This window comes from Poecile atricapillus, chromosome 11 (genome assembly GCF_030490865.1).
Source record: "Poecile atricapillus isolate bPoeAtr1 chromosome 11, bPoeAtr1.hap1, whole genome shotgun sequence".
Classification (NCBI taxonomy): Eukaryota; Metazoa; Chordata; class Aves; order Passeriformes; family Paridae; genus Poecile; species Poecile atricapillus.
The window spans coordinates 10,593,868-10,621,594 of NC_081259.1; the positions used below are offsets into that span (position 1 = coordinate 10,593,868).

Here is a 27,727-nt window from a genome sequence, read left to right on the forward strand (position 1 = left end):
GCGGCGGGGGCGGCCCGGGCGCTGCGGAGCCGCTGCCCCGCGGCGCTGCGGGAAACGGCCCCGGAGCCGCAGGAATATTCGGTTGTTTCGGGATTATTATGGTGCTGAAGGACTTTCCAGCAGGAATTAGCAAGACCGACGCCGCTCAGTGTTTTTCGAAGAATCCTGGGCTTTTGCCTGACGGCGGGGCAGAAGCTGCAGCGCAGGGATGCTCTTCGCCTCGGGGGCAGCGGCGGTGGAAGTGCAGAGAGCCGGGCACCTTACGGGGCTCATGCCGGTCTGAAAATACGTTTGGGCTTGTAGCTGTCTTGCTCTGCTTTGTGTGGAATATGCTTGAGCTTTCGCTGCAGCCAGGACTCCGCAATTATTGATGCTACAGCTGTGAGTCTTCAGAGCTAGGTGGGATTTAGTGCCTGGCTTGAGGCAGGAATGAAGACAGGTTTGGATAGTGGCTCTTCAGCTTAAGCTGCTTTACCACTGATGTGCTTTCCTGTATGCTGCTTTTCTTTCTGCTTACAAAATGCCAGATGTCCATGCAGTTTTAAGCCTTGTTCATTGAGGAAAATAAACCATTCAAGAGGGAGTCAGCAAAAATACCCAATAGATTTCTGTTTAGAAAATTGTTTGACTTGCTTGATTTCCATATAATTTATCTACAAGAGCCAATTTATGCAAGAATATCCAGTTATAGACCTGCCAAGGCTATGAGAGAACGCAGCCAGCAGAGCCTCGGTGGACACGTCCTGTATGTAGGGTTATTCAGACATCCAGGAATGCTGCACAGGGCTAAGTACAGCCGATTCAGGAATGATTCCATAACCTCCCTAGATGAAGGTACTCAAAATACGTCTTTGAATATCAAAGGTTCTTCCTCCTCTTCCCATTCTTCAACACCCAATTTACTGACAGAAGATGTCTCCTTGGGGCCACAGGACACCTGCACCACGCTGTGCACCCTGATCCCCCGGATGGCCAACATTAAACTCGCCAACCCATCAAATCTGCCGGGGCTGAAAAGCTTCTGCCTGGGAACGAAAGAGGTGCCACGAATGAAACTCACGGAGTGCGTGACCATCCCGAGCAGCCCGACCTCACCTGAGAGCAGCTGCCTGTCGGCCTCGTATCCTCAGCCTGACCTGGACAAGCTGGGCCTAACCCCAAAGCCAGCGGGTGACTGCGCTGTGCGGGGAGCTGAGGAGGCCGCTCCTGTGGCCAGGCAGGACAGGGGCCTGGCACCGGGCAGTGAAAGCACGTACAGCCAGGAGCCAGGAACCACCTACAGTGTGCGGGTGAGTACTTCTCCCTGGGCTTCCATTCTCTGACAAAGCAAACAGCTCAGCTGGCTGCTGGGTGACCTCCATTTTCCCACCTCTAGAGTCCGTGCCCCAAACCACCGAACTCTCCCATGTATTTCCTGTCTTCCGCTGTACGTAGGGCTGTGGCATTGAACTGAGGGAGCTAAAAGCACCCCAGCTGCTTCCAGAGGTAGCACAACATTCAATTCCGAAGGACTGTGTAGATTCTCTGAGGAGTGCTGCTGAACTGTAACTAAAATGGGTTATTCTGCATGTTGGAGGGAAAAGGAGATCCATGTAAGGGCCTCCCATCCCTCACAGAGCAGCTCCAGGCATTAGGTGCGTTCTGGCCCACGCTGCTGACATATTTGTCAGGAAGGCTGTGGGGCAGTCACTGCCCAGGTTGTATTTCTAGTATGGTTTTCTGCTGGTCTTCCTTTTGTGGGCAATATCTCAGAAGGAGGTTCCCTGGCATGAGCCTCACAATGCAACAGGGAGAGGTTTTTTTCCCTTCATCTTCCTGGTTATGTTGCTGCTGTGGCTGTAGGCCTGCAGGAACCAGCCCAAGCAGAGCTGCAAGAACATTGCTGACATGTCCTGGCCAAACTCTTGGTATCTTTTTCAGCTAGCCCTTTCAATAATAACAAGCAGATTGGTAAATAAATAGTGTGGGGGTTTGGGCGTTTCAGCATCAGAGGATGTGCAAGGTGATAGGATGAGCAATGTACTCATTTCCCCAGAGACCACCAGACTTCTTCAGGAGCTGGTGATGAAGCCTCAGATGGGCTGGGAAGTGGCCAGGGGTGCAGCATGGCAGGACTGTGCTGCAGAGGGATGGTCTCACCTGAAGGCAAAGTGGGGCCGAGAGACCAAAGGCTGGGCATCTGGAGCTGCTTCCAATCCTTACCCTGGCCCTTGCCCTCCCTTCTGTGTGCTTGGAGGCACTCACTCTCCCCATGCAGCTTCCTGTGCCCTGTTGGGGTATGGGATTGCTGGGATCTCCACAGAGACCCTTTTAGGAGGTAGGTCAGGTCTGCATTATTGGGACTGCTGCTGCAAAGAGATCTTTGGCCTTTACAGCCTAATCAGAGTCTGAGGAGGATTCAGCAATTACATGGAGAGGATCTACAGTTATTTTAGAAAGACAATAATGTGGTGAATTAAAGAAATGCTGTAGGGCAGAAGTTGTCCCCTGCAGACTGGAGTGAGGCAGAAATTTTCTTGGTGGTGTTTTAAAAAGAGGCAATGCTGGGCTCATTGTGTCCCCTGGGGAGGTGGCTGTGGCCGGGCATGACTGGTGGTGACAGGGCACCTGTGTCACAGCCACATGTCACCCAGGCTTGGTGAGGAAGTTGAGACCTATAACAGCACCTGGTTCCTCAAAATGCTCGTGCAAATAACAAAGAGCCCAAATATTAATATTTTAAGAGGAGCCTGGACAGCTCTGACTCTCACGCTGTTGTTTCCGAACATACTTTGTACACAGATTGCTGCAGGCTTTACAAGGGGGATATTTACCATGTCCTTGCTCACATTCTACCCCTTAGTGCTGCCCATCTGGACCTGAGGTTGTCTCTAAATGATACCCATAGTGGCCATGGCACTTCTCTTTCCTTCTGGTGTTTGTTATGGATATGATGAACCTGAGGAATATTCCAAGAGGCACTTGCCATCCTCACCCTCGCTTGTTGGGGAGTGCCAGGGATGTGGCTGCTGCTGAGAGGGAGGATAAGATCTGTCTCTCAGCACCGTCCTGCATCAGTGGTTTCTCTGAGAACAGCAAGGATGATGTTTACTGGACCTAACACGGAGTAAGGCTCTGTACCTAAGCTTAAATCAAAACATGCGTCTTTCAAAGATGATTGGTTTTAAAAATGTGCTGCTTAACTGAAATATGAAAAGGAAATACTATTCCTAGACTTTTCATTATATTACCATTATACTTTAAAATAATATGGTAAAGGTTATTTGCAGCATCCTTTGTCTTAAAGGGCTTTAACCAACGTACAGGTTGATCCTCTGCTAGTGATTTGATGCTGAATGCACATAGCTATATGCCATCGTATATTTCTAAAATCAGTTACATGTCTCCAGATGAAAAGGAACCTGACCATTTCTAACACGGTAGTTCAGAATTATGTGAACTGCACCCTCAAAGCACACGTGGGCACCGGTGCCGGGCACAGTCCTGCTGTTGTCCATGGAGGATGCGACAGGTCAGCCTGGAGCAGGTTACTCCCTCTCTCTGTGTGGGGAGGGGTGTCCAGGGCAGCCCTTTCCCGGTCACAGGTTGCCACCAGCGCCTCTCCCACGCTCAGGGCAGGGAAATATTGTGGTGTTTCAGCTGCAGCCACTTCCCTGGGGCGCAGCACCCTGACACCGCGCCCGGAGAGCTGCTCTGCATCGCCCGTCGTAAATAAATAACTACACGCGAATGCACAGCCGGGGCTCTCGCAGGAAGGAGATGGGCCCCGGTGATTCATGGCTTCAGAGCCGCAGCTGTGAATCATGAGCGGGGGGTGCCGGGGCGGTGCTGGGCTCCGGGCTCCGAGCAGCCCTGGGGATGCGCCCCGGCATCAGCCGCGCCTCTCTGGGGATCGCTCCTCGCAGGAACCGCCGTGTTTTCGGGCCAGCTGCTTTATCACAGCCCGAGAACAATTCTGTGAAGAGACCTGGCCTGAGTGCAGCGCTGCAGAAAGTGGTTTTCCAGAAAATAAAACTATACAGAAATTAAAAATATTTCTATATGTCTGTATTTATGTTTTTCCCTTTTTTTTCTTCTCAGGATATATATATATATATATAAATTGAAAACCTGTGAATGAAAGGGTCAAACCTTCCCAAAAATTTTTTCATTTATCAAAAGCTATTCTTCTTCACAAAAAGCCCTGGCTTGCTGCCCATAGGGAAGACACTGTGCTGTGTGGGCATGAGGAGTGGGACAGACCTGTCTGTCTGTCTGCACTGCTGCTGCTGCTGCAGGGGGGAAGATGAGAGCAAGCACATGAGGAGAGTTAGGCTAGCACTGACAAACTACTGGGAGGGGGTGGATTTGTGCTTAAAGATCTTTAATGGGCTCTTTTCATCCTGTAAGGTATTTAGTCTGTTTTCCAGCTGGTTCTGCCTGGATTTTGTGCTGTCTCACAGGTGCCCTGGGGGTACCACCCACGTCTGCAGTGGTGTGCTGTGGGCTGCCTTGGCCTCTCTGCTTCCTGTGGTGGGGATGGGAGAGGTTCTGCTGGCTTTGCTTTTGGATCTGGATGGGGTTGGTATTTGCTGGAGGAAACCGGTGTGGTTCAGGCTGAGGAATGAGCCAGCTGAATGTCCTGCAGGGCCCAAACCTGGGCCAAAGTTCTTCATTAGCTGACTGGTGGCTGCTAACAGCATTAGGGAGCACTTACCCCAGCCCAGTAAACCCTGGTGTGTGAGGCAGGATGAGCAGCTGAGCTAACTGGCATAGTGGAGTCTGTGTGCTGGCAGGAGCAGTGCCACTGCCAGAGGAGCTCTGATGGTCTCTGCTTTCCAGTGGGCACAGTGACTTTCTAACCCCAAGGCTACCACAGGAAGGGCTGAGAAAACTTCCTACCAAAAATACAGTAATCATGCTTTGCTCCTTCCCCACATCCCTAGCTGGCTCCTGGTGTTGTCCATGGAGGGAACACAGCACTTTACCTTCCAGCTAGAGTGAAAGCAGAGAGATCTCACAACAGGTTTCTGAGCCTGGCACTCTGCATTGTCCTGCCATGTGCTGCTTATTCACATGGGCCCTGCCTGGTGCCTTCACATCTCCTCCCACACAGTCCCTCATCCTGTTAGCAGTCACTTTGTCATCCCATGTAAATAGATGTGAAAAGGTCTGTGCATCTTCAATAGCTGCTGTTTTCTCCCACCACCTCCCTGCCATCCTGGTGGCATGGGGAAATGCAAGCCAGCCCCAGATCACCCTCTGTACCCAAACACCAAGGGACGAAGCATTCCTGGTGCCAGTGCTCTCCACAGACCTTTGCAGGCAGATGGGGTGTCTCTGCACATGTTGCCATTAGTGGAGCAGTTCCCTTTCCAGGAGGGGCCAGTGAGTCTTTCCTTCCTAAGAGCTGCTGCTTGTCTTGGCAAGAGCTCTCCATCCTGCTGCTGACAGAACAGTGGGTTCAGCATCCGCTTTCATTAGTGATGTCAGGTCTTTAGGACTTGGCTTCTTTCACTGTTGCTGTTTTATTTTTCTGTTGATAGCTGAATTCTGCAGTTATATCTCTGCTTGTTGCCCCAGGCTGGTTAGTGCACCCTTGGGCCTGTGTCCAGCTTTGTCCAGCTCACCTAGCAGCTCGGTGAACTGGGCCTTGCCTCTCTCTGTGGGTTTCAGAAGTTGAATGTCCCTGCTTGGACACCACCTTTGGAGCTGGTTTTCACAAAAGCCCCTGGTGAATAGCTTGCACTGGAGCAAGAGCTGTGGGCTGCTGTGGCTTCCTCTCCCAGGCACCTCTCCCAGGTAGCTGCCCTGCTCATGCTTTAGTTTAACCTTCCCTGCAGCAGGAAAGATGGAGCTGGCCTTGACCTTGCATCACCAGAGAAGCCCATTAGGTTTTCCTGGGAGGTGCTGCTTGGGGTGTACAGGGTGGGGAGTAGGGGCACTACCTGAACTGGAGTTTGGGTGCAGAACTCTCTGAGACAAGCATTGTCCTTCTCCCCTGCTGTCCCTTTCCTCTCATGCATTGGTTGTGCTGCTTCTCAGATTATGCAGGGTTAATGTTTTTGTTTATTGTTAATTTTTTAATTTTTTTTCCCTCTATGGAGAACATCTTTTGTTTTCTTGAATAGGCTTCTGGTATTCCATTGTCCTTTTGTGTGCTTCATAGGCTTCTCCCAGGCTCTGTGACCCTGACTTGCCCTGCCCCAGCCCCACATCATCCCCCTGCCCAAGGCTCTGCTGGTTCTCTGTACCCTTGTACTGTGAAATGAAGGTTCAGCCATTACTAACTGTGCCAGTTCAGATAACCAGCAACAGCTAAAATAAATGAGAGATGCAGTGAGGTGCCATGTTAATGCACTTCCCTACTCAGGCTTTTAAAGGGAAAAAAACAAGGTCTTTTGTGAATCATTGATAAGTTCAGCTTCACTCAGGGTCACTTATGCAAAAACCTACTATTGATTTTTCATCTTTGCTTAGAGTAGCTTCCCACGCATCTGTTCAGGATGCAATGGGGACTCACTTGTCAGCATATGACTTAACTACTCTAAATTTTTTCATTTTTCAAGGAGACAGGAGCAGCCAACCAGCTCACAGGATGCTTGACCTTATACTGTAGGATCAGAGGTTGTTGCCGTGCTACAAGCTGAGGCTCTAGACATATTTTCCACATTTGCTTTGTTCCTGTTAAGCAGGAATATCTTTAACAAGGCAGATAGCTCTCAAAGTCATTAAATGTTCATTAAGGAAGCAGTTCTGCCAACCTTTCAGATTCTTATTGATGTCCTTCCAGGTCTCTGACCTAATTCTGGAGTTCTCCCAAGGGTTACATTGCTATCTGGAAAGAAAGCAAAATCGGGATAATACAATTGTTGTGGAATCCCTGACTGCACATATAATATTCTCTTTCTCACACACTCATTTCTGAAAGTCTCCAAAGCTGAAACAGATACCTAAACCCAACCCTCTCTGAATGGCCCAGCAGAAAAATTGATTTACAGGCAAAGTGAGGCAGAGGAACTAAATATGGTACCTTTCTCTGACACAGAATGCTTCCTCCATCAGCTCAGACAAGGAGACAGAGTATGCCTGTCCCTGCCTGGGCTTTCCAAGTTGTCTCTGTGTCCCAGAGGCTTTGACTTCCTGCAGGAGAGGTCTGCACAGGCAGGCTGTGACTGCAGCCCTCGGGCACTGTGTGAGCACTGCAGGATGGTTCTAAGAGGAAAAATGAGAGATCCAGACCCGTGCCAGCCTGTTGAAATGAAGAGATCAGACTGCTTCAACAACAGAGAGATGTACATCCATGGAAATGCTGAAGGATTAGTAAGATATGGTTGGGGATATGCCATCACATCCTTGATATTTGTGAGAATTAGGCATATACAAATCCCAAATGAGTACAGAAAAAGCTCCAGCTCTGTCCCATACAACAGAAGTGTGGCAGTCAGCTGTTAATTTAAAGCAGGTCAGTTTATTGTGTAGGCCCTTAAGAGCTGTTGCTATGAGCTGGAATTGCAACTTCACATCCTTCATCCTCTGCAGAGGTTATTTGTCATCAGACACGTAGCAGTGTGGAGCCAGTGGTTTTCGTTGTGGCCTGTAATGCCTCCTCCTCTCTGAAGGGACACTCAGCCCTTCTGCATGGGGGCTCTGAGTGTGTTGGTCTCAAGGGGCTTCCAGAGCCTCTCTGCTCCCGAGGACTCCGTTCTCTCCAGTATTTCCTCATGTATTCCTCCCAACTCAGTGTCACCAGCTAATACATGAGAGTAAGCAGAAATGGAAAAAAAGGAATAATTGGATTTTATGTCCGCAGAGTGCTTTTTTTTCTTTTTTTGGTGCTATGGTGTTTAAGCCATTGGTATCTTTATTGCTCTTCTCTACACTTTTAGTAAAACAAGATCTATTTAGGAAGCAGCTTTAGGATGGCTGATTTGATTTTCCATTTAGAGTGTGGTTCTGCATAAACTTAGTGGACAGTAATCACATTTACTTCCTCCTGTGATCCTCCTCTTACTTGTGTACCAGATATTAACAGTCCTCCTTTTCTCTGTCTGTTTTCCATAGTACATGGGCTGTATTGAAGTGCTGCAGTCAATGAGATCCCTGGACTTTGGCACACGAACACAAGTCACCAGGTAGGTGGTATAAACTGAGATTCAGACCAAGAATGAAAAGCCGGAGTGCTAATTTTTTATATAAAGCTGAGGGTGCGTGCCAAGCTCTGAAACAATTTTGAATAGGAATTTGCATGTTTTGTTTTGTTTTTTCCTAAGTGATGATTTGAATTATTTGATCGTTACAATAGGCTATTTGCATTGGAAAATGAATTGTTTCAGGCACAGACGTAATTTCTCTCCCAGTTCTTGCTCAGAGAGCCTCCCCCTGCAGTGGCAGCACAGAGCAGACATCCCCAGCCAGCTGGGGACCGGCAGCAGCCGGGCTGTGCACATGGCTCAGCGCTGCCTGCACGGCTCTCCCAGGGCACCGGGGAAATCCACTGGTGCTGCTGTGCCTGTGGGTGCCGGGGCCAAGGTGGAGAGCCAGGATGCTCATGGGTCTCTCTGCCATGCTGCTTCCCACCTGATGCAGAAAGTACCATCCATCCCTCAATCCAGCAAGGCCATCTAAGGAATTTTTATCAGATGTATGACATCATTTGACCCCATCTGCATCAAGACCAGGCTCAGCTGGAAGTGGCGTCACAAGGAAAATATGTTGAAATACAGCTGTTTCCATCTGTACTGCAAGCCTAAGTTTTTAGGCTGCAAATCAGAAAAAGATTAATATTTGATTCTCAGATACAACTTGGGGATGTGGTTAAAATGTGAAATATTTTGTGGTCTTATGAGAACTTTGCAACTTCTATTGCAGGTTGCTGCCAGTTTCTGGGTGCAGATTGTTAGTGCCCCCACACCTGTGGGGTGGCTGAAATGTCCTGTCAGAAATAGAAGAGCACAATTTTATTTTTACATTTATTCTTGTAAGTCTGGCAGTGCAGGAGTGTTTGAGTTTTCAAAACAATCACCCTCTATCCAGCTCTGAGTGCTGCATGGTGCTGCGATGTGCTCACGGTCCAGCAGTCAGGACTGGTGCTCTGCCAGGCAGCCCCAGCAGCCACCCAACAGCTTTTTGGAGAGGTGGGTGGGTGCAGGTTATCTTGACCTGGCCTTAGACATGTTCCCTTGTCCTCTCAGCTGTTTTTCTGGCATAGCTCATGATGAGGATGCCAGGAGTGTGCTTGAGGCTTCCTGCTCCTGCCCAGTTCTTCCTTCTGGAGGGAGATTTTCAGATGCTGCTTTGCTTCCTCAAGTTTCTATCCGAAAAGTCAGGGAGAAAGGAAAGTAAAATGAAGGGATTAGTGTCACATTTATACCATATAAACATTTTCTACTTTATGTTGCTTCCCAGACTTACTAACTGAAAGGAGCTGAAAAACGAGTCCTTCAATGCCTATAGACTTCACTTGAAAGCTGTCTGTTTGTTTTATATTCAAAATCAGCAGTTGTTGACATTTACAACTAGTATAAGCACACACTCATCCAGGTCCTGCATGTGTGCATGAAGAAGTGCCCGAAATACCAATATAATTCCCTCAGGCAAGTCCTTTACAGACCAAGAAGAGCCATGTAATTCACCCAGCCTGGGCCACTGTGTTCTTCACAGCTCAGCCAGAGGGTGAGGTTATCTCCTGTTTGCAAGAGGTGTGTGCTGCTGTTCTGACAGAACAGAGCTTTGGATGGTTTGTCTGGAAAATAATGAATATGAATTACTGTGTGACAAGAGCTTGCCAACTTAAATTTGGGCCAGATAGTAAGGTTTTGTTAAGCAGAACTATGTCAAAACTTAACAATGGAAATATTTCCATCACCTAAAAAAATGCCACTGCTGACCTTAACGGGCTCTTTTGTGCATGAGAAATTCAAAACTTAAACTGTTTGCAAACCAAATGCTGAAGTGCTGAGCTCTCACATGCAGACTTAAAAGTTCGATCGATGACAAGCTGACTGGAGCAAAGATAACATTGATTATTCCCCTATTGTTCTCTCAGGGGAGTAAGTTTATAGACACATGCACAATGCACCAACCAAAGAGCTGCTGGAAATCATCCCATTTTAACCATGCCTGTTATTTGAATTGGGGTAAAAAATATTTTTACTTCTATGGCATTTCAATAAACAAAGAGGCATCTTCTGTTTTAAAAGGATGTAGAAAGTGTCTCTAGTTATGTCTGCACCCTGCCTTGCTTTATGTGTATGTGCATGCTTAGTTGCCTCATGGTATCTGAAACTGAAAATAATATGTACCTACCTCATGAATATTGGAAAGATCAACATTTCTTGTGCCAAAGTGCAGTGAGGAGTGGCCAAAGAGATGAACATGGAGGATTTACTTTCTGTTTTCTTGCTGGACTTGCATTTTCAGTTGCTTGGCAGGCACATGTTTAGGGAAGGCAGAAAGTGGCCTCTCTGGTGCTGTGAATGACCGTGGGGTGCAGAGGTGCTGTGTGGCCACAGCCCAGCAAGAGAGGGGCTGAGCCCTGAGGTGCTATTTACCCTCGGTGGCTGTAGGGTGAGGAGGTTGGCAGAGGAGATTCCACTGCAAGTTTTCAGCTCTGCTGTTGCCCATCCTTGACCCAACTTGTTCTTAGGGACATCCCTCCCATTTTGCAGGAATTTGTGATCTCAAACTCCATGTAGATGACAAAAGTCACACCAAAAAATAAGTGTAACAGATTCTTCTGCTTGAGGTTTTTTTTTTTTGTTGTTTTTTGGTTTTTTTTTTTGTAATAGTTAGCCTGTGCTTGCTGCTCTGGATACAAGATGCGTTTGGGTTGTCACCCTTGTGCTGTGGCAGATCCTGCCTTTGCTGGACCCTGATGTGTGCTTTTCTTGTCCAGCCCTTCAGCTCTTTTCCTCTTACACATTTCCCACTTCTATTAAATCAAGCTGGTTATTAGTCATCAAATTTGGGCATTTCTGGGAAAAGGAATTCTGTATTTTGGATTGGGGCATCAAGTTGCAAACTCAAAAATGGTCAGGCAGTGAGGGGTGAAGGGTGTCTGAAATGTGCAGCCAGGGAGGGCTGCTGGAAGAAGGCTGACTTTGTTTGGAAGATTAATTTCAACTTTGTTGAGCCACATAATCCCTTTCTGTTACATGGTGTAGGCAGGGCCCTAGATGCTTAAAAGCAAATCCTCAGCAGCATGCTTGCTTGCTTACATCAGCCCATCTTTCGTCTTTTATTCTCATTTTGGGGGAACAATAAACAAAGTGGCTCAGTGTTACTGCCCACAGGCGCTCTCCCGCACGGGCACGCTCTGGGAGCAGCAGGAGCTGTGTCTGCCACAGGTTTCACTCCAGGGCTGCAGACCCAGAGAAATACTGTGGACTGTGCTTCTGAGTGGGTCTGGGGAAAAAAAAAAAAAAAAAAAAAAAAAAAAGCTGGTTTAAAGGCTTATGGATGCAAAAAATGGGTCACTCATTTCAGTTTATCATGGATGCATCCAGAGTTTCTTTTCTTCCTAGTGTATGATGCAGTTTCTAGTTCGTGCAAATGAGTACATGTAGAAAGTATTCAGTTGTAGCAGCAGGTGTTACCAAACTCCTGCTTTTCACGCCTTTAAAATAATATTTGCAAAGTTTTGTTAGATCACTTGGAAAATCACCCAGAGGTATGCAGCAAAAAATGTCTGTACAACTACTTCCCCTACCAAAGAGTGGTAATAGAAACTATTAAGTAGAAATGGTTTGGTACTTTTTGGTTCCTTTGTACTGGATAGTTGCTTGAGAGCATGGTGAGGTGGGCAGCCACCACACTAGCTTGTACAGGAGGCTCTGTGGCTGGCAACTCTGCCTACAACTCTTGATTTCACATGGGCTGCCTGACATGTGCAAAAACTCATTTGTCATCAAAAGAAACAACTTCCCTGTTTTTCCAATTTGTTCTGTATCTGGTTTTCTTTCTAGGTAAGGCTAGACTTGAAGGCTCCAAGTAGCCTTAATGTCTTGGCTCTGATTTTAATTTCCTTTAATATTGAATGAGAAGATGAGTTCTCATTTTCCAAGCTGATTATTGGAATCTGCAAGATCATCCTGCAGGATGCCTTCCCCCTTTTTTTTTTTTTTTTTCATGTTTGGCCTTCCTTCTGGTAACAGCTAAATAAAATAGGAGCTAACCAAGAAGGGTATCAGGAATTTGCTTAAAAAATGTATTTTCAGTTGTGTAGGGGGAAGTACTTTGCCTTTAAATGCTAAGAAGGATCAGTGTTTAAAAGGCTGGGTTTCTGACCCATCTTGTGTAATCCACAATGAGACCCCTTTTCTTCCCTGCTGTTTTCACCCAGAAAATATTATTTTTATTTTGTTGTGGGTGAAGTCTCCATTCATTTGACAGCATCCAGGTTCAATTTCTCAGGCTGTTTCCTGGCAGGAAGCCCCAGTCTGTATCACTGATCTTCAGTGCCTTCAAGCACACACTGGTGTGGCAGCCCGTGGGGCACTGAGCAGCCGTGCTGGGCTTCACAAAGGCTGGCTTTACCTCCTCTCTGATCCACAGGGTCCTGGGGCATCACTCTCCTCACTGGGCATCTCTTCTTCCTGGGACATACCTGCCTGGAGCCTCTTGTCATTGTGTGGTCCCCTGATACTCTTCAGCCCTTCTGAACTAGAAATTTCTCAGGAGGTGAAGGCTAGTGGTGTTTTCCTCCCACACACACACCGGAATCTGGAAACAGACAAACTTTCCCAACCAACTCGTTTCCTGATTATGTCTTTGGATAATAATTCAATAATACAAACAAATAATTAAACAAACTCCCTTCCCCTTTAGAACCAAACAAAATCCCAGCCCTGGAAGATAAGTCTGAATTCAGCCACAAGAGGAAGACTGAGGCTCAAAGTGTCCAATATGGAACCCTAAGCCCGAGGAGATGACTGCTGAATCACTGTATTTTGTTAAATAGTCCTTTTGGTTGTTTTGTTGTTTTTTCTTTTTAACTCTGGAAGGAAAGAAGAAAGAAAAACAACTGTGAAAGACCTTCCAGAAGATTTAAGAGTTCATAAGTGGGCTGATAACAATAAATTGCAGAGTTGCTGGCTCTGTTACAGATGGTGCATGTGAAATGATCCAACAGTTTGTGCTGTATTTTTTTATTTGCAGGGAAGCAATAAGCCGACTGTGTGAAGCTGTGTCGGGTACAAATGGAGCTATAAAAAAGCGGAAGGTAAATCATGTTTTAGCTCAACAATTATTTTTTCTATATCTGCTTTTGATAAGCTGGATACATGATTCTCTAACAGGCTTCAGTCCGTGCTGGAATTAGCACACATTAATCCATCCAAACTCAGCCTGGATAACATGGAAGTGCTGGTAGCAGAGTATTTAGCCTGCTTGATTTAGGGCTGAGTCTATGCCCTACTTTATTTTTCTTAGGATTAATGCTTTTCACAGGGTTCCTGCTTCTACCAGCTCTTGCAGTGTGTGGTGCTTTACAAGTTTTAGGCTTTGGCTGCTAAATTAGTGGATTTTTTTGTTTGTTTTTGTTTGGTTGATTTTTTTTTTTTTTTTTTTTTTTTTTTTTTGGTTTGCAAGAGGGAGCTGATGCACTGGAAGATTATCTGCTGCTTATTTACATATACAAAAAATTAAACAAAACTAAAATGGCAGTGTTTAATGGATTTTATTAACTAACTTGGATGCAATGAGGGGCAACATCAGGGTTACTGTTGGGTTGTGTCCAGTGGAACTTACTGATTCCCTTCTGTAACTGTGGTGCTCAAGAGGAATGAACTTGATCCTGAAAAAGGAATACATGAAAGAGTTACTTGCTTTACCCAGAAGTACTTCATCCTCCAGAAACAAAGAAGAGTTCAGAAAGAAAATTGCACATTCTGAATTACTGAGCCAGCTATAACATTTAGCTCACTGGGATTTTGCTTTAAAACTTTTTTTTCCTGTTATTGACATAAAACCCATTCGTACCAGTATTGCATTCAGAGCTGATGTTTGTTAGATCTATTTGTGTTTGATCAAGCCATTATCCTTGCTCCATTGAAAGTCTCAATAAGATACCATTAAAGCTCCTTGACTTTGATATGTTTCTGCCCCTCACAGACTGGGCTGACAGCCTCTTTCTTTTGTTTCTTTGTTCAAAGCCTCCAGTGAAGTTTCTGTCTTCTGTACTTGGCAAAAGTAACCTTCAGTTTTCTGGCATGAATATAAAGCTGACCATTTCAACAAGCAGCCTCACTTTGATTAATGCTGACACACAGCAGGTAGGATACATGTAATCAGTGTCCTTTTCTCCATGCTACAGTTTTCTCCTCCTTTGTGGCTTCTGACAGAAGGCTGTGCCCTCCAAAGGGAAAGAAGCACCCTTTAGCAGACCTGTGTGTGCCTGGTGGAGCTGAATTACATGATGCCTCTGCATTTAAAAATGAAAGCTCTTTGGAGGAACTGACATACAGCACAGGTCTTTTTTGTCCATGATGGTGTTCCATGGGGAGGGATCCTTGAGCACCTGGCACACTGTTTCTCTGGATGTGTTTGCCTGTAAAGTACCTAAAGAACAAGGCACTAGTCCCAACTGTAGTTTATGACAAGTCCTAGGAGAGAAAAAAAAGTATATAGATATTAAATCAGAGCTTGACTTTGGTGTCATTCAAAGCTGTTTTACAGCTGGATAATACATGTGTAGAATCAATTATACTGTGTAAAGTTTCTAGGCTCCATTGAGGTGTGTTCCTGAGAGCCTGTGTTTGCTCCTAACAAGGCTGTGCTCCCTTCCTTCTCAGCAGATATGATAAGGATCTCAGTCCTGCCCACTTAATTCCTCCCTCAGATGTTGGTATTGGCTCCCTGAGTGATCTCACCCCGGGCCAGCAGCAAGTTTCAAGCTTCAAGCTGGAGCAGGGGAACATCAGGGAAGTTGTTTTGGCTCACTGGCTCTGAGGAATGCTGCACTGAGCTGGTTCCATGCTGAGCATCAAGGAGTCCTTAGGGGTTTGTCTGTAGTGCAGAGGTCTCATGTCCATTGGACATCTGCTCCACAAGGGGATTAGGACACAAGGTTTCCCTTCCTTTTGGGTACAATTAGAAGTTGGTGGTTGAATTAATTCTGAAGACCCTTTAAAGAAGATTACTCAGGGATCTAGACATTGCTAAACATGAATGGATAGTATAAAAAATATTTTTATCTCCTATTTTTATCTCCTTCCTAAATAATACATACATAAATTAATAAATGGGATTGTTATGAATTTACTTGCTTGTTCTATGAAGACATATGTTCTGATGTCTTCTAATGTGTGGCGCAAGAACATGTTTAATTAGTCTGTTATGCTTTTCAGATTATTGCCAACCACCACATGCAGTCCATCTCATTTGCTTCTGGAGGTGACCCAGTAAGTATTGATTTATTAAATCTACTTCTGCAGGTATAATGAACTCATGTAATAATTGTTGCCTGCAAATACTTTGCTTCATCCCTTCCTTCCACAAGCACTAACAGAGTACACTGCACTTCTGGATCATGACCAGCAATACAAGAAAACTGGGGGGCTGACATTGAAAAGGAAATGTGGAATAGTGACTCAGAGCATCTTTAATAGATATGTACAGTTAACTTTCCTGTTGCCCATCAGTGAGCTTCAGTACATTCAAAAGCCCTCTTACTTCAAGTCAGAGGATTTTTATTCTATTCCAAACTCTTTAGTGCAATGATTGGGACCAGGAAATGTCATCTATCTGGGTTGGATAAGTAATTCCTTAGGGCTTATTTATATTTTTTAGTGTTTTTTTATATTGTTATCCTGCACTGGTCTTGCACAGTGACTTCAGATTTCATTGGCTACACAGGGCTGGGTTTGGTCTGTGCTTAATAGCAGGGCCAGCAAGAGATGTGCATGCACACCGATGTGCTGCAGGAAATGGGCTTGGTGGAGCAGCTGCTGGCACTTCTTACTGGGAGGATGTGTAAGATAGAGGTCTTGCTCATCAGTGGTAACTATAAATCTAGTAGCCCTTCACATAAGGGTCAATTTTGTTGTCTTGTTTGGCTAATTTTTTCAAAATTCTGTTTACATTTAAAATGGGAGATTGTTTCCACAGGACCTGTCTTTTCACCTGCCCCACATTCAGGGTCTAGGTGAAGTTCAGCTTTGATTTGGGCTGTGAAGGACTAGCACTATTCTGCCTGATAATTAAGCATATTCTGGCTTTATTTTAAAGTAAAGTCACCCAGGCATCTGCATAAACACTAAAAAGACATAAAAAATAGCAGGTACTGCTCCAGTTACTTTAGTTTCTAGTCACTCCCTAGATATGGTTTACTTTAAAATATCTATCCTAAAATATTTATGAACTTTAAGAAAAACTTGAAAGAAAAAGGAAGGAAATTGAGTTCACTAGACGCATAAGAAATATTTAGCCTGTTTTTTTTTTAATGATAATAACTTCAGAGATTAAAAAAAAAAAATATCTGGGACAAGTTCTGCTGGCCCTAAGACCTGCCTCTTGTGTCATTCATTGTGAATTATTAAATGATTGCTCTTGTGCATATTGCGAATGGGGCCTTGTTTCCTGCCAGCTGATTGCATCTTCCCTCAAGAGAGCCATGCCTTTAAGCTGTGAATTACATTTTCCCTGTCCTACCTTAAAGATCCAAAATAACAAAATGCATCTTTAATAATTAAGAGAATGTTATTCATTACCTCACCAATTTGACTATAACACTGAATTATCAAGCTACTCTTTGCTCTTGCGGTATCATTAGAAATGTTCTCTATTCCAGTTCTCTTTTCAGTTTGACTAGAAAAAGAGGATTATTTCAGTGCTGGCTAGAAAGAGAATCAGAAACAGAAAACTGATTATACTGAGGTTGTCTGATCTCAGCAGCAGCTTTAAGATCCAGGGTAACTTAACCTGATTGTAGCCAGACTAAAATTGGGCAGGAGCAATTGAGATCAGATACCCATTTTATTCTGCATAATTTTAGAGTTTAACTCTTCTCTATTGCTACAAACTGGGAACATTGGGAACTTATCCTTTGTAGTACATTAGCACCATTTTATCTTCCACTGATTCTGGTAAGGACTGTCCCAGCCAAAAGCTGTGACCAGCAGTCACACAGCCCTGATGTGTTACACAGGAAAGGCTGTGAGCTCCATGGAGCAGTGGCAGGAGCAGAATTGCCTGCTGATGAGGCACCAGTTGTGTTTCTACTCCTGCTACAGAGCTGGAATTGAATACACGATTTATCGAAGACCCAAAAGATGCTAAATGGTCTAATGCATTTTTTTAGAAGAAAAAGAATAGGGGACGATTACTGTGTTGATAGCCATCAGTGTGTCACTGATATTTTCCTTGGCTCACTTTGCTAGTACCTCTGGTTGTTTTTCCCTGAAAGAAGCGTGCATTTTAAAGCTAAAAAATATGTCTGTCTATGTGTAATTGCTGTGCTGTGGTGATAGGGTTGTTCATAACTGCAGTGTTCAAGACATTTGATGTCTTCTTTCCTGTAGGATACAACAGACTACGTGGCATATGTAGCAAAAGACCCTGTTAATCAGAGAGGTATTGAAACATGTTTCCAATTGTTATATGTGTTTAAATGACTGCTTTATTTGTATATAACAAGGAATCGTTTGAGTTTGAAAATAAACAAGCTACTGAACAGCTCAATACTCTGTACAATTTCTGGCTTTGCTGTATGTATAGGGGTAATAGTATGCAGGCTGTGGCTATAAATGCCACATTCTTTGTGCAATGAAGTGGGAATCTGCAGGTCAGACTAAAGCTGTACTAGCTGCTGGCTCCATGAAGGGGTAGGAGCCTTGCTTTTCTGCTATAAGCAATATAGCATGAATCTCTGCTTTCTGGTATAAACTGCATTTACTTAATTAAAGTAAGGTGTCTCTTTTCAGCATGCCACATCCTGGAATGTCCTAATGGGATGGCACAGGAGGTGATCAACACCATAGGGCAGGCTTTTGAGCTCCGGTTCAGGCAGTACCTGAAGAACCCCTCTAGCCTGATTACATCTAATGAAAGGTCAGCACATTCTCAGTCACAAAAGAGTGATCCGTAAGATGCTTTAAATATGCTTTCTGGACATAGGATAATTCTAATATGTCTAATTCTATGCCTGTATGTGTAGTGTATAAGAGACCAAAATTAGCTTATTCCAGTGAACTCCATTTTTTTTGGTGACATTTGTACAGGTGCAGAACAGAGAATTAAGCTGTATTGTTCCTTAGATAAAGCAGCCTTATTTTAAGTCATGCAAGTTGAACAAATGTTCAAATTACTCTGCCCAAGTAAGTTCAGGTCTATAAATAGCAGACACACACAAAGACTGAGCTCAGTCCTGACCTGTGCCAAGTTTAAGCTTGCTGCAGCTGTGGAAAGTGTGTGGTGGGGAAAAAAAGCCATTTTATTTCACCTTTCTGCTATTCTGCTCATGTTCTGGCAGCAGCCTCAGTTTTCACCTGGCATGACTTATATCAGCCTTGTGAACTGAAATAAGCACAGCCACCACCTGGCATTTTAAAGTGTGAAGCCCTGTCTTCTGCACATTGCCCGAAATACAGGGCCTAGATTACTTTCTGGACCACAATTCCCCATTTCAATTACCCTTCTTCCATTGCAATGGGGTCACAATTCTTGCTCTAATTTATGGCTCTCCTCACAGATTAGCCATGCCTATTTTTCTCAGGCTTCTTTTTTACTATAACACAAATTTGCCTGCTACTTGCCATGAGTAGGTAAAGCGGTGGCATTGCTTACCTGTACCCTGAGAACAGGAGTCCTGAGCAGGCAGTGTCACTGGAACAGGGCCTAATGCATTACAGCAGAGCTGGTTTTGTTATATAAATGCAACTCCAGTTTATATTTATTTCAATGTATATGGTGGTTCTTGCTATTGCACTGCTAAAACTGGTCTGTTTTTCCTGGGTAATTAACCAGAGGAAAAGCCTTTCTTTCCTAAGAAATCCTGCTAGGTTATGTCACAAGTAGCATAGGAGCAGGGAAAAATGGAAGAGGGTAATTAGATTTCCTTCTTGAGCATAACCCACAGCCAGGCTCGGAGAACGGTGCTTGGGCAGAGGAGTCGGATATTGCTGTGTGAATGAGTCACTCCCTTCCAAACTACTATGAATCACATAATCAAATACTTGTACTGCATATCACATAATCAACTACTTGAACTTTATCTCTTTCCTGCTCATGGCCTTTTATCCAATTATACTCTTGTTAATCAGAGAAGTAAGATTTCAGATGAGTTTTTTTATTTTGGGACCGGAGACAGTACAGGAAGCACCTAGTTGTTTTGCAGTGTATCAGCTGTACATTTAAACTATCATCATTCTGGTTTAGCTCAAAAAAAAACATTGTGTGCTCTTCTTCATGCCATTCAGTGCTCCTTTCAAGCTGAACCAGAATATTGATTGTGGTTATTAAAATCAGAGTAAATGCCACTGAGGACTGCTACTTTTCTTTTTTTTTCCCCCTCTCTTTTTTTTTTTAGCAATATTTGATTTTATAAAACAGTTGCAGGCTTGTCTGACTAAATGCTATAAGATTTAAATTTTTCTCTTGAAGTCTGGCCACCCCCCAGCAATCTCTAGATTTATAAAGTTCAGTCAAGAAGCCACAAGAATTATTTTTATGGTCAACATTCTGCATACCTTAATGAACAATGCATTGGAATTCTTAAAGTTTCAGTAGTTGCCTCTTACCTTTTCTTTGACCTGAAAATATATCTGGGCTGCCTAGTGCTAATGAAATGACTGTACCTCCCTTTACCCCAAGTTGTCATGACTATTTTAATTCAGGAAGAAGTAACTGGAAAAACAAACAGCTCTGAAAGTTCCAGCCCAAAGCCCTTTACAGCCTCCATATGGCGGATCTGTGTATTGTGCCTTGTGCAGACACTTGGGATGTTTGCCTGCACTAGAAAGCAATTGATTACATCAGAAGCTTAATTTTTTCCCCCCCATATTTTTTGCAGCGAGACAGCAAATGCTAATGGATCAGCTGGGAATTCACAGGAGAGGGAGGATCATGAATATTACAACGAAATTCCAGGGAAGGAACCTCCCACCGGTGGAGTGTTAGACATGCGAATGAAAGTGCAGACAGACCAAAGGGCTAAGTGTCCTGTCCAGTGCAAAAAGCAGTACTGCTCAGTAAGTACGGCATCTGCTGGGATAAAAATTCACTGCCTACTATGGAAATGAATAATAAAATGTTTCTGTGGTGTTAAAGCATGGCATTAACATCAGAACCAGGTCCTGATTATCCTGGGAAAAGGTTTTTTTAGGCTAGATTTAATGATGCTTAGTACATAATTGAATCCCAAAGCACTTTCTGAATATTAACTGGTTTGTCCTTAGAGTACTTTCAGGAGACCAAGTAATATTCCCTTGTTCACTCATTAGCTCCGAGAAGAAAATAGATACCAATTTAAATGGCTTGTTGGAGAGAACATCTGCAAAATCTGGGACCTCCTGGCTCCTGATTCTGTGATCTAATAAATATTTCATTCTGTCTATTATGCTCTACAACTTATACATATAACATTGACTGATTGCAATATATATACAATATTCATTACTCTTGGATTATTTCAAGAAGCTCTGTTAAATCAGCAAAAGATATCTGTGGCTCTGGTCTGGGATAGTGGGAAATAAAAATCAGCCAGGGGGTAAAACAAGACAAGTTCAGACTGGCTGAGATCAGACAGATTTCAGAGCCTGCTGTGCGAGGCCTTGGGTGCACCATCCTTTCCGTGCACAGGAAAGAAGGCACCACCACTTAGCTCAGAGGGAGCACACTCAGATGTGCCTGCTGGAATCCAGGTGGTTCTGTCTAAAAACTTGCTGCTCCCAAGTGTTATTTGTGTTTGGTGTCAACTGCTGCGTGTTCCTGTACTACTGCTCCATACATTTTTTGTTAACATGAACCCTACTCTGCATATCAGGTTCCCACCTCCACAACAGTTCTCTAATTCTAAAAATGTTTTACTATATCCAGAGTTTGCACCTGATGCTCACCAGTGTTGTTGCAAGGAGTTACCCTGCATGTAAATGCAAATACCTTTTTCCCATGGGGTGTTACTTTTTGGTTTTCCTTTCTCATTCAGTGCTACTCAGACAATTTAGTAACCATTTCACGTTCAAACCATGATATCTGTAGTTGATTTTATGATGAAGGAAATTTATTAGAAAATCTGAGCTTTCTTACCTAGAAGTTATGCTCTATATATACTAAACATTAGCTACATTAACTGGGCAGGTATATGAGCTTTGAGTCCAGATGTGGAGAGTAAAAAAAGAAAGAAGAGTACCAGTGTGAAGTATTATTTAAGGAGATGGGAATTTTTTGGTGAAGAACATGTTTAATTACCTGTATGTCTATTAACTAATGCATGGATGTTTTGGAGTTACCTGAGTTTTTCTAGGGGACTACTTTATGTGACTGATTTTAAAATTTTTCTACAGACAGGCAGCCCAACTTTCATCAATATATATGAAAATTGTCCAGAAGAAAACAAAACTCTGGGTATGTACTCTCTTTTCCTTCTCATGCATACGCTGAACTATCCAGGGCAGGCTGCCTGGAAGAGCTGCCCCTTGGCTTTCAATACAATGGTGAAAAGTGTTCTACTTAGTGGGTCATTTTTAGTTCCCTAGATGAAGGGCAGACAAAAAAGCCTTACAGCTTTTCTAAAGGCCACTAATCTATCTTCATGTCTGCTGGCAGACTTACTCATTTTACTTCTCATGATACTGTACAGTAGCTCTTTGTTGTTTTTTTTTTATTCTCTTTCATACTCTTTGTTGTTTTATTCCCTTTCTTCATACCATTTGAAAAAGGAAGATACTTCATTACTTATCGGTCTCTGAATATATCCCTTCTCCTACAAATGCTCAATGAGATCCAAAGTATCAGCATCGGGTTGTTCCAACAGAGACTGGCCCCTTGGTTCCAGCATCCCTGGCTTCTCAGTATGGCTGTGCCCTTCCCCTGCTTTAGGCAGCTTTGTGCCCAGGATCAATTTGCCTTTAGCAAAACCTGCTCTCAGGGACCCCAGGAGATCATCAGCCTCTATCCCTTTCTGGACTTTCTTTGCCACAGCTGATGCCCTGAGTGCATTTCCTCAGCTCCTCTCTTTCATTGCACAATGAGATCTTTTCTGAATTCCCACCTGCACGGCTCTGAAGCAATCCATTATGCTGTCTGCAGGGGATACTTCAGGTTCTTGTGTTATTTCCAATTCAAGGAAAGGAGAATCAAATGGTTTCTACAAAGAGAGGGTGAACAAATAAAAGAATGAATGAATAGATCTATGAATAAAATGTTTGTTGAAGAGCAAAAGTATGCCTGCTATTTGGCTAACTGAAGTGCTATTATTTTCAAACCCTGCAGGGGATATTCTGTTAGCCTCTTCCTAGGCTTGGATCCTAACCTGCCAGATGTGGCTTTGGCTCTCCAGGCAGAGCCTCAAAGCACCAGTCTCCTCCATCTCTCCCTTCTCCACCAGAATAGCAAGAGAGAGAATTGCTCAGCTTCCCACAAGCTCTTTTTGTGGTGCAGAGAGGAAGGAAAGGGTTTTGCAATAAATAACATATATAGTTTGTGTTCCTGTAGAGGCATATGTATTAATTTCTTTCCAATCTGTGGGGGGTTCACTGCTGACATTGATTGAAGCAGAGCTGAACCAGTGCAGAACGTTTCTGAAAACTTCATTCTAATTAATTTTGGACCTTGTGCCTTCTAGACATACGGAAAAATAAATTAATTTACATTTTCTGTTCTTTCTGAATTACTTTAGTGGGCTATAAAGAAGAACATAATTCCTGTTTCAGCTTTTACAGTTGCTTAAAGCTGAGTTTAAAAAAAAAAAAAAGGAAATCTGTGCATACTATATACTAATTGCAGGTAATTGTGATGAGAGATCACAGAAGACAATAAAAGAGAATCCTGCCTCATTGAAACCTGCCTACAAAGCAGATCTCTTTGATGATCCATGTTACATCAACACCCAGTCCCTGCAGTCTGCAGCCTGTGCAGCCCGAAGTCCAGCAACAGCACAGATCCCTGGGAGCCCTCTGCGCCAGGCCAGTAGGTTCCCATTGTGATGCCATACCTGTCTAAGCCCTGGAAGGAGGGGGGCTTCTCATCTCTCTGCATGGAGAAAGATTTGGGTTTCCCATAAGAAATACAGAAAAGGTGGGGGGAAGAAATCTATCCTGGTTGTTCTTTTTCCTTGTTTGATTCAAGAGAAAGGGGATTAAAGAGCAAAAGTAGTTATGGTAAACAAGCAGAGTAACCTTTCATCTTCTGTAGTTGATTGATGACAGTAAATAGAGTGCTGCAGGTATTAAAAAGCAAGTCTTTAGGATGATATGAGCTTGGGACTGCACCTTGCCTCAAGGAAGAGGGTTCTCCTGTATGCTCAAGGTCTTAACCACTCTAAGGTGGAAATGATCTCAGATGCCTTTGCTTCACAGGCAGTAGCCTACAAGATTAATGTGGGGTTATTGTGACTATCTTTTCTCAGTTCTTCCTTAAGTGACCATTGAATCTCATCCAATATTTTCTAAATCAAACCTTTTGATCTGTGGTATCAATGAAATGTATGTCAAAACTTGATTTATAGACTCAAAGTGATGGATATCCATTAAATGATTATATAGTTGCTACTGATTGTCCTCATTATTGAATATACTTTATTAGCTTTGCCTTTTATGGTTTCCCACTGAGTATTTTCTGTCAGAGTTGGCTCCACACAAGAAAGTGGGAAAAGGACTGGACAATAAAGGAAACACAATAAAGAAATCTGTGATAGTTGAGACATTTCCAACTTGGGACTGTATCATGCTCTAAAATGAACTGCCTATATCCTGAGGAGCCTTAGGTTGCACAATTCCATTGAAGAAGTGGTATCCTCTTATTTTCCTTAGAAGAATCCTGCCTGTGAATCATTTGCAGTCTGACTGGCTATATCCCAAACCACCCAGTTTTTTTAGTACATTTGGTAATTGTTCGTTTTTTAACAGCAAATGCATCATGCTGTAATCCTTCCCTTCTGGCTGCATTGGCTATGTTGTCTTACATTCCTGCACATAGCTGGAGCCACTCAACATGACTCTCCCAATCATCTGTGACAATCTCTTCAGAGCTTGTTAAGGAAGAAGGAAAAACAAGATCTTAAGGGGAAAAAAAAAGCTAAAAAGCCAGCAAAAATCTTGTTTTCACAGGGAAGATTTGCTTTTTTCATACAAAGAAATAAAACCCCAAGCTAGCACAGCATCAGAAAATTTCCTGTTTCTAATCCCTGTTGCCTAGCGACCAAAGGCTTTCCCATCTAAGGTAGGGGAAGAGGTGGTGTGATAATTTTGCCTAATGCACTGGAGGGTCATGAGCATTCACGTATGCATATTCTTACAGTCTGTAAGGATGGTTTGATCACAGCTTCAAGACTGAATAATTTGAAATTTTTAAAAGCTATTAAAAATATTGGCTTGCATCCTTTTAGGATGAAGTTTTAGGTGAAGTGTCCAATACATTCCCTTTCATTTAATTTTAGAGTTACCGGAACCTGTTCAGCAGAGTGCCACAAGCAACACAGCTGGTCTCTGTGTTCTGCCACAAATAAAGCAACAGCTAAAGAATGAAGATTGTTACCATGGTAAATTGAACAGGAAAGCAGCAGAGAGCCTCTTAGTGAATGACGGGGATTTTCTGGTACGAGAGAGCACAACGTCACCTGGTCAGTATGTCCTCAGTGGACTTCAGGGAGGGCAGGCAAAGCATCTACTCTTGGTGGATCCTGAGGGCAAGGTATGAATATTTTATATAATGAAATTTCAGTGCTGCTCAGATATTTCAATCAAAATGCAAGGGTGCATTCCATGAAGTGGAACTGATTTGATTCCATCCATGTTAATTTAAATATAGGCTGGGGCTGCAGTCGGTTTGAAACTTATAAGCACTGAAGTAACATGGAAGTAGCAGTGAGGAACTTAAATACTGTTAGTCCAGGTGCTGATAATTAGTGTATACACTTAACACATCCTTTGAACTATTAGTGCTAGGAAAAAATAACCCTATCCATAATTATGAATTTCTGGATACAGAAAAGGTTTCTTGTCACTTCAATTCTACTTTCTTCTGCTCTGGGTTAGAAGAGCAGTCTTGAGTGACATTTCTGAAGACAAAGTAAATCAGAAAAGTAATCCTCAATGGGATTAGGGGAAAATATTTCTCTCTGTGGTGGAAAACACAAGGTTATTTCATTCCCCTGCAGAATGCAGAATCAGCCCAGTTTAAATACAGCCTCTTTACTTTTCCACTGCTTTTCATGTGAGCTAATGGTGGGTCAAAGGATAGGTCTGAATTGCTGTGTACAGCCTGATGATCCTGCTCAAGTGTCTTTTAATGTGATAGGTTCACGTCCAACAAGTTATAAGCACAATCTAACCTTAAATATATTCTTTTGCATCTTCCACTAGGTGAGAACCAAAGACCATATATTTGATAGTGTGGGTCATCTTATTCAGTATCACATGGAAAATAATTTGCCAATCATCTCTTCTGGAAGTGAAGTGAGCTTGAAGCAGCCTGTAAGGAAAGAGAGTAATATGGGGCACATGCAATATCACAAATAATCCCGTGGATCTCACAAATCCCAAGACAATTCATACCTGAACTTTCTCTTATGAAGACAAGTCAAAAAAATAGACTGCACTTTCTGCTGCTGTTCCAGAAGAAGCCCTTTTGTGTGTGTATGTATGAATATATGTATATGTGTATATCTATGTAGATCTATAGAGATCAACAAGCATAGTTATATAGATACATATAATCTTAACAAAATTACACCTTCAGAGTGTGAGATTCATTTGTGAGAAGGTATTTTAGACATGCACAAATGTCACTTTCAAGGTCATACTGAATCAGTAACTATTTAAAAGCACAATTAAAACTCTACATACAAAAGCTCACTTGAAAGAACTGCTGGAACATTAGTATGTGCCTTTTAGCATAGAATTATTGAAACCAATATTATTTATACTGAATTAGTTTTGGGTGGTTAAACAAACATGTCTAAGCTTTTAACTATTTGCCAAAAACAAGTACAATTTGAATATTACTAAAATGTCATCTTTCAATAGACACTAACAATTTCATTTTGCTTGTAACAGCACTTTACTAGCAAGTTACATTTGAAATGAATAACATTCACAATACAGAAACATTGTCCACTTTCTTAATAATTTTTGTCACTGTCTGACTACTCAAAGATTTGAGATTATGAACATTTACAAAGTTGAAATTAATATATGTAATATAATTTTGGAATAGAACTTGTTAAGGGACAAGCATGCTAGATCTTAATATTTTTGTCTTGCATATGATTTTACTATTATTATCAATTAATACTGGAAACATCTTTTTAAAGGTAGGCTAAATATATTTTCATTGATTACATAGTTGTTTACAAACTAGAAAAACTGAACAAAACTAATGATACATTTTGGGAGAAAACTATTTAAAAGATGTTAGAACTTTGCATGTGTCCTTATTCAGTGTTCTTTCCAAAACAAGATAGTTTTCCCCTCTTCACGTAGAGTCCGTTTGTTCCTAAACATGGAAAAATCTTTTAAAAGAAATCTATTCATTGTTTTGCCACAATAAATACTCTAAATATGAACAATCCTATATTCAGAGTGAACAGTGATTTATTTGGCTTCCTGTTGAAGAAACAGTGATTTAATAAGGGACTGAAGAAAGGCGGGGGAGATTTGGGGAAGGAACTGGTAGACCAGGTAATGGCCAAATTGTGCCTTTAAGACAAGCAATGTCCTCTGGCATGAACAGGCATAATTCTCTCTGTCTCCCGGCCCACCGGCTCAGTTCCTAAGGCAGACAATTGTTGTGGAGTTCAGCAGTTGCTGGACATCTTGACCATAAAAAAATACATTCTATTTGCTTGCCAGTGTTCATGGCAAATGGGACACTGTAGTATGAGCTCTTTCCTCCAGAAAACAAGAGGAGAGGTCTTATAAAATTATGGAAGACAAGCTTCCTTGGAGGGGAAATTATAAAGAGCCACACTTAGAGCCTAGAAAACATCTTTATTTTTATTCTCAGCTAATAGTCATTTCATTCTCTGATAATATGATTAAACTACTCAATTACATATACTGAAGCAGTGGGAAGCTTTACAACATTAGTAGTTGATTTCCTTGCTAATAGTCTGGCATTTTTGATACCCTGAACCTTCAGGGCTAGCAGCTCAAACTTATGCTCATTCTATCCTATGCAAGGTGCTCACCTGTGAAGGCCTCCAGCAACAGTTCATGCTGGAGCTCAGTGCCACAGCAAGGACAGCTGGTAAGAAACTAACTGGGATACCAGCCCCCTGCATAATATCCTTTATATTCTCACATCTTATCAAACTTCAGAATGTGCTTGATATGACTATGGAGTAAGTAATGAAGCAAACCCAGCTACTTCTGTGGCATGTCAAGTGGAAAGACCCGCTGCTTTGATTTTTGCATCAAAGCTGAGTTTTATGACAGGTCATAGAAGGAAAATGTGCAGAATTCCACCTCCATTTTTAGTACAAATCAAAGTTACTCAGGACTTAAATAATAGCATTTGGAGCTGTGATAGTGTGAGATCAAAGTTTTCTGACTTTGCCAGTCAAGATGCTGACTCAGAGACTTTTTTAACTTCA

General features: G+C 42.9%; 1 protein-coding gene across 2 annotated transcripts; it reads left to right on the top strand.

The window, feature by feature from the left end:
• Positions 1-26,690, top strand: SHC4 (SHC adaptor protein 4). 2 transcript variants are annotated; one of them, XM_058846847.1, is made up of 13 exons: positions 760-834; positions 933-1,289; positions 8,044-8,114; positions 13,138-13,201; positions 14,133-14,252; positions 15,327-15,380; positions 17,499-17,550; positions 17,901-18,027; positions 19,988-20,165; positions 21,480-21,540; positions 22,921-23,103; positions 24,572-24,825; positions 25,497-26,690. In XM_058846847.1, exons 1-13 carry the CDS (start codon positions 829-831, stop codon positions 25,650-25,652), a joined length of 1,683 nt encoding a protein of 560 aa, XP_058702830.1. In that variant the 5' UTR covers positions 760-828; the 3' UTR covers positions 25,653-26,690. The 2 variants fall into 2 exon arrangements, with proteins under 2 accessions (XP_058702829.1, XP_058702830.1); XM_058846846.1 differs by having other exon boundaries at positions 1-1,289.
• Positions 26,691-27,727: the final 1,037 nt, after the last annotated feature.

What these genes read in the sequence shown, in the direction of transcription:
- SHC4 (XM_058846846.1), top strand. Translation starts at nt 705, where the DNA reads ATGAGAGAACGCAGCCAGCAGAGCCTCGGTGGACACGTCCTGTATGTA. An exon ending in GCAAAAAGCAGTACTGCTCA is followed by an intron (nt 20,166 to 21,479) that starts GTAAGTACGGCA and finishes ATTTTTCTACAG; the next exon opens with ACAGGCAGCCCAACTTTCAT. An exon ending in AGAAGAAAACAAAACTCTGG is followed by an intron (nt 21,541 to 22,920) that starts GTATGTACTCTC and finishes TACTAATTGCAG; the next exon opens with GTAATTGTGATGAGAGATCA.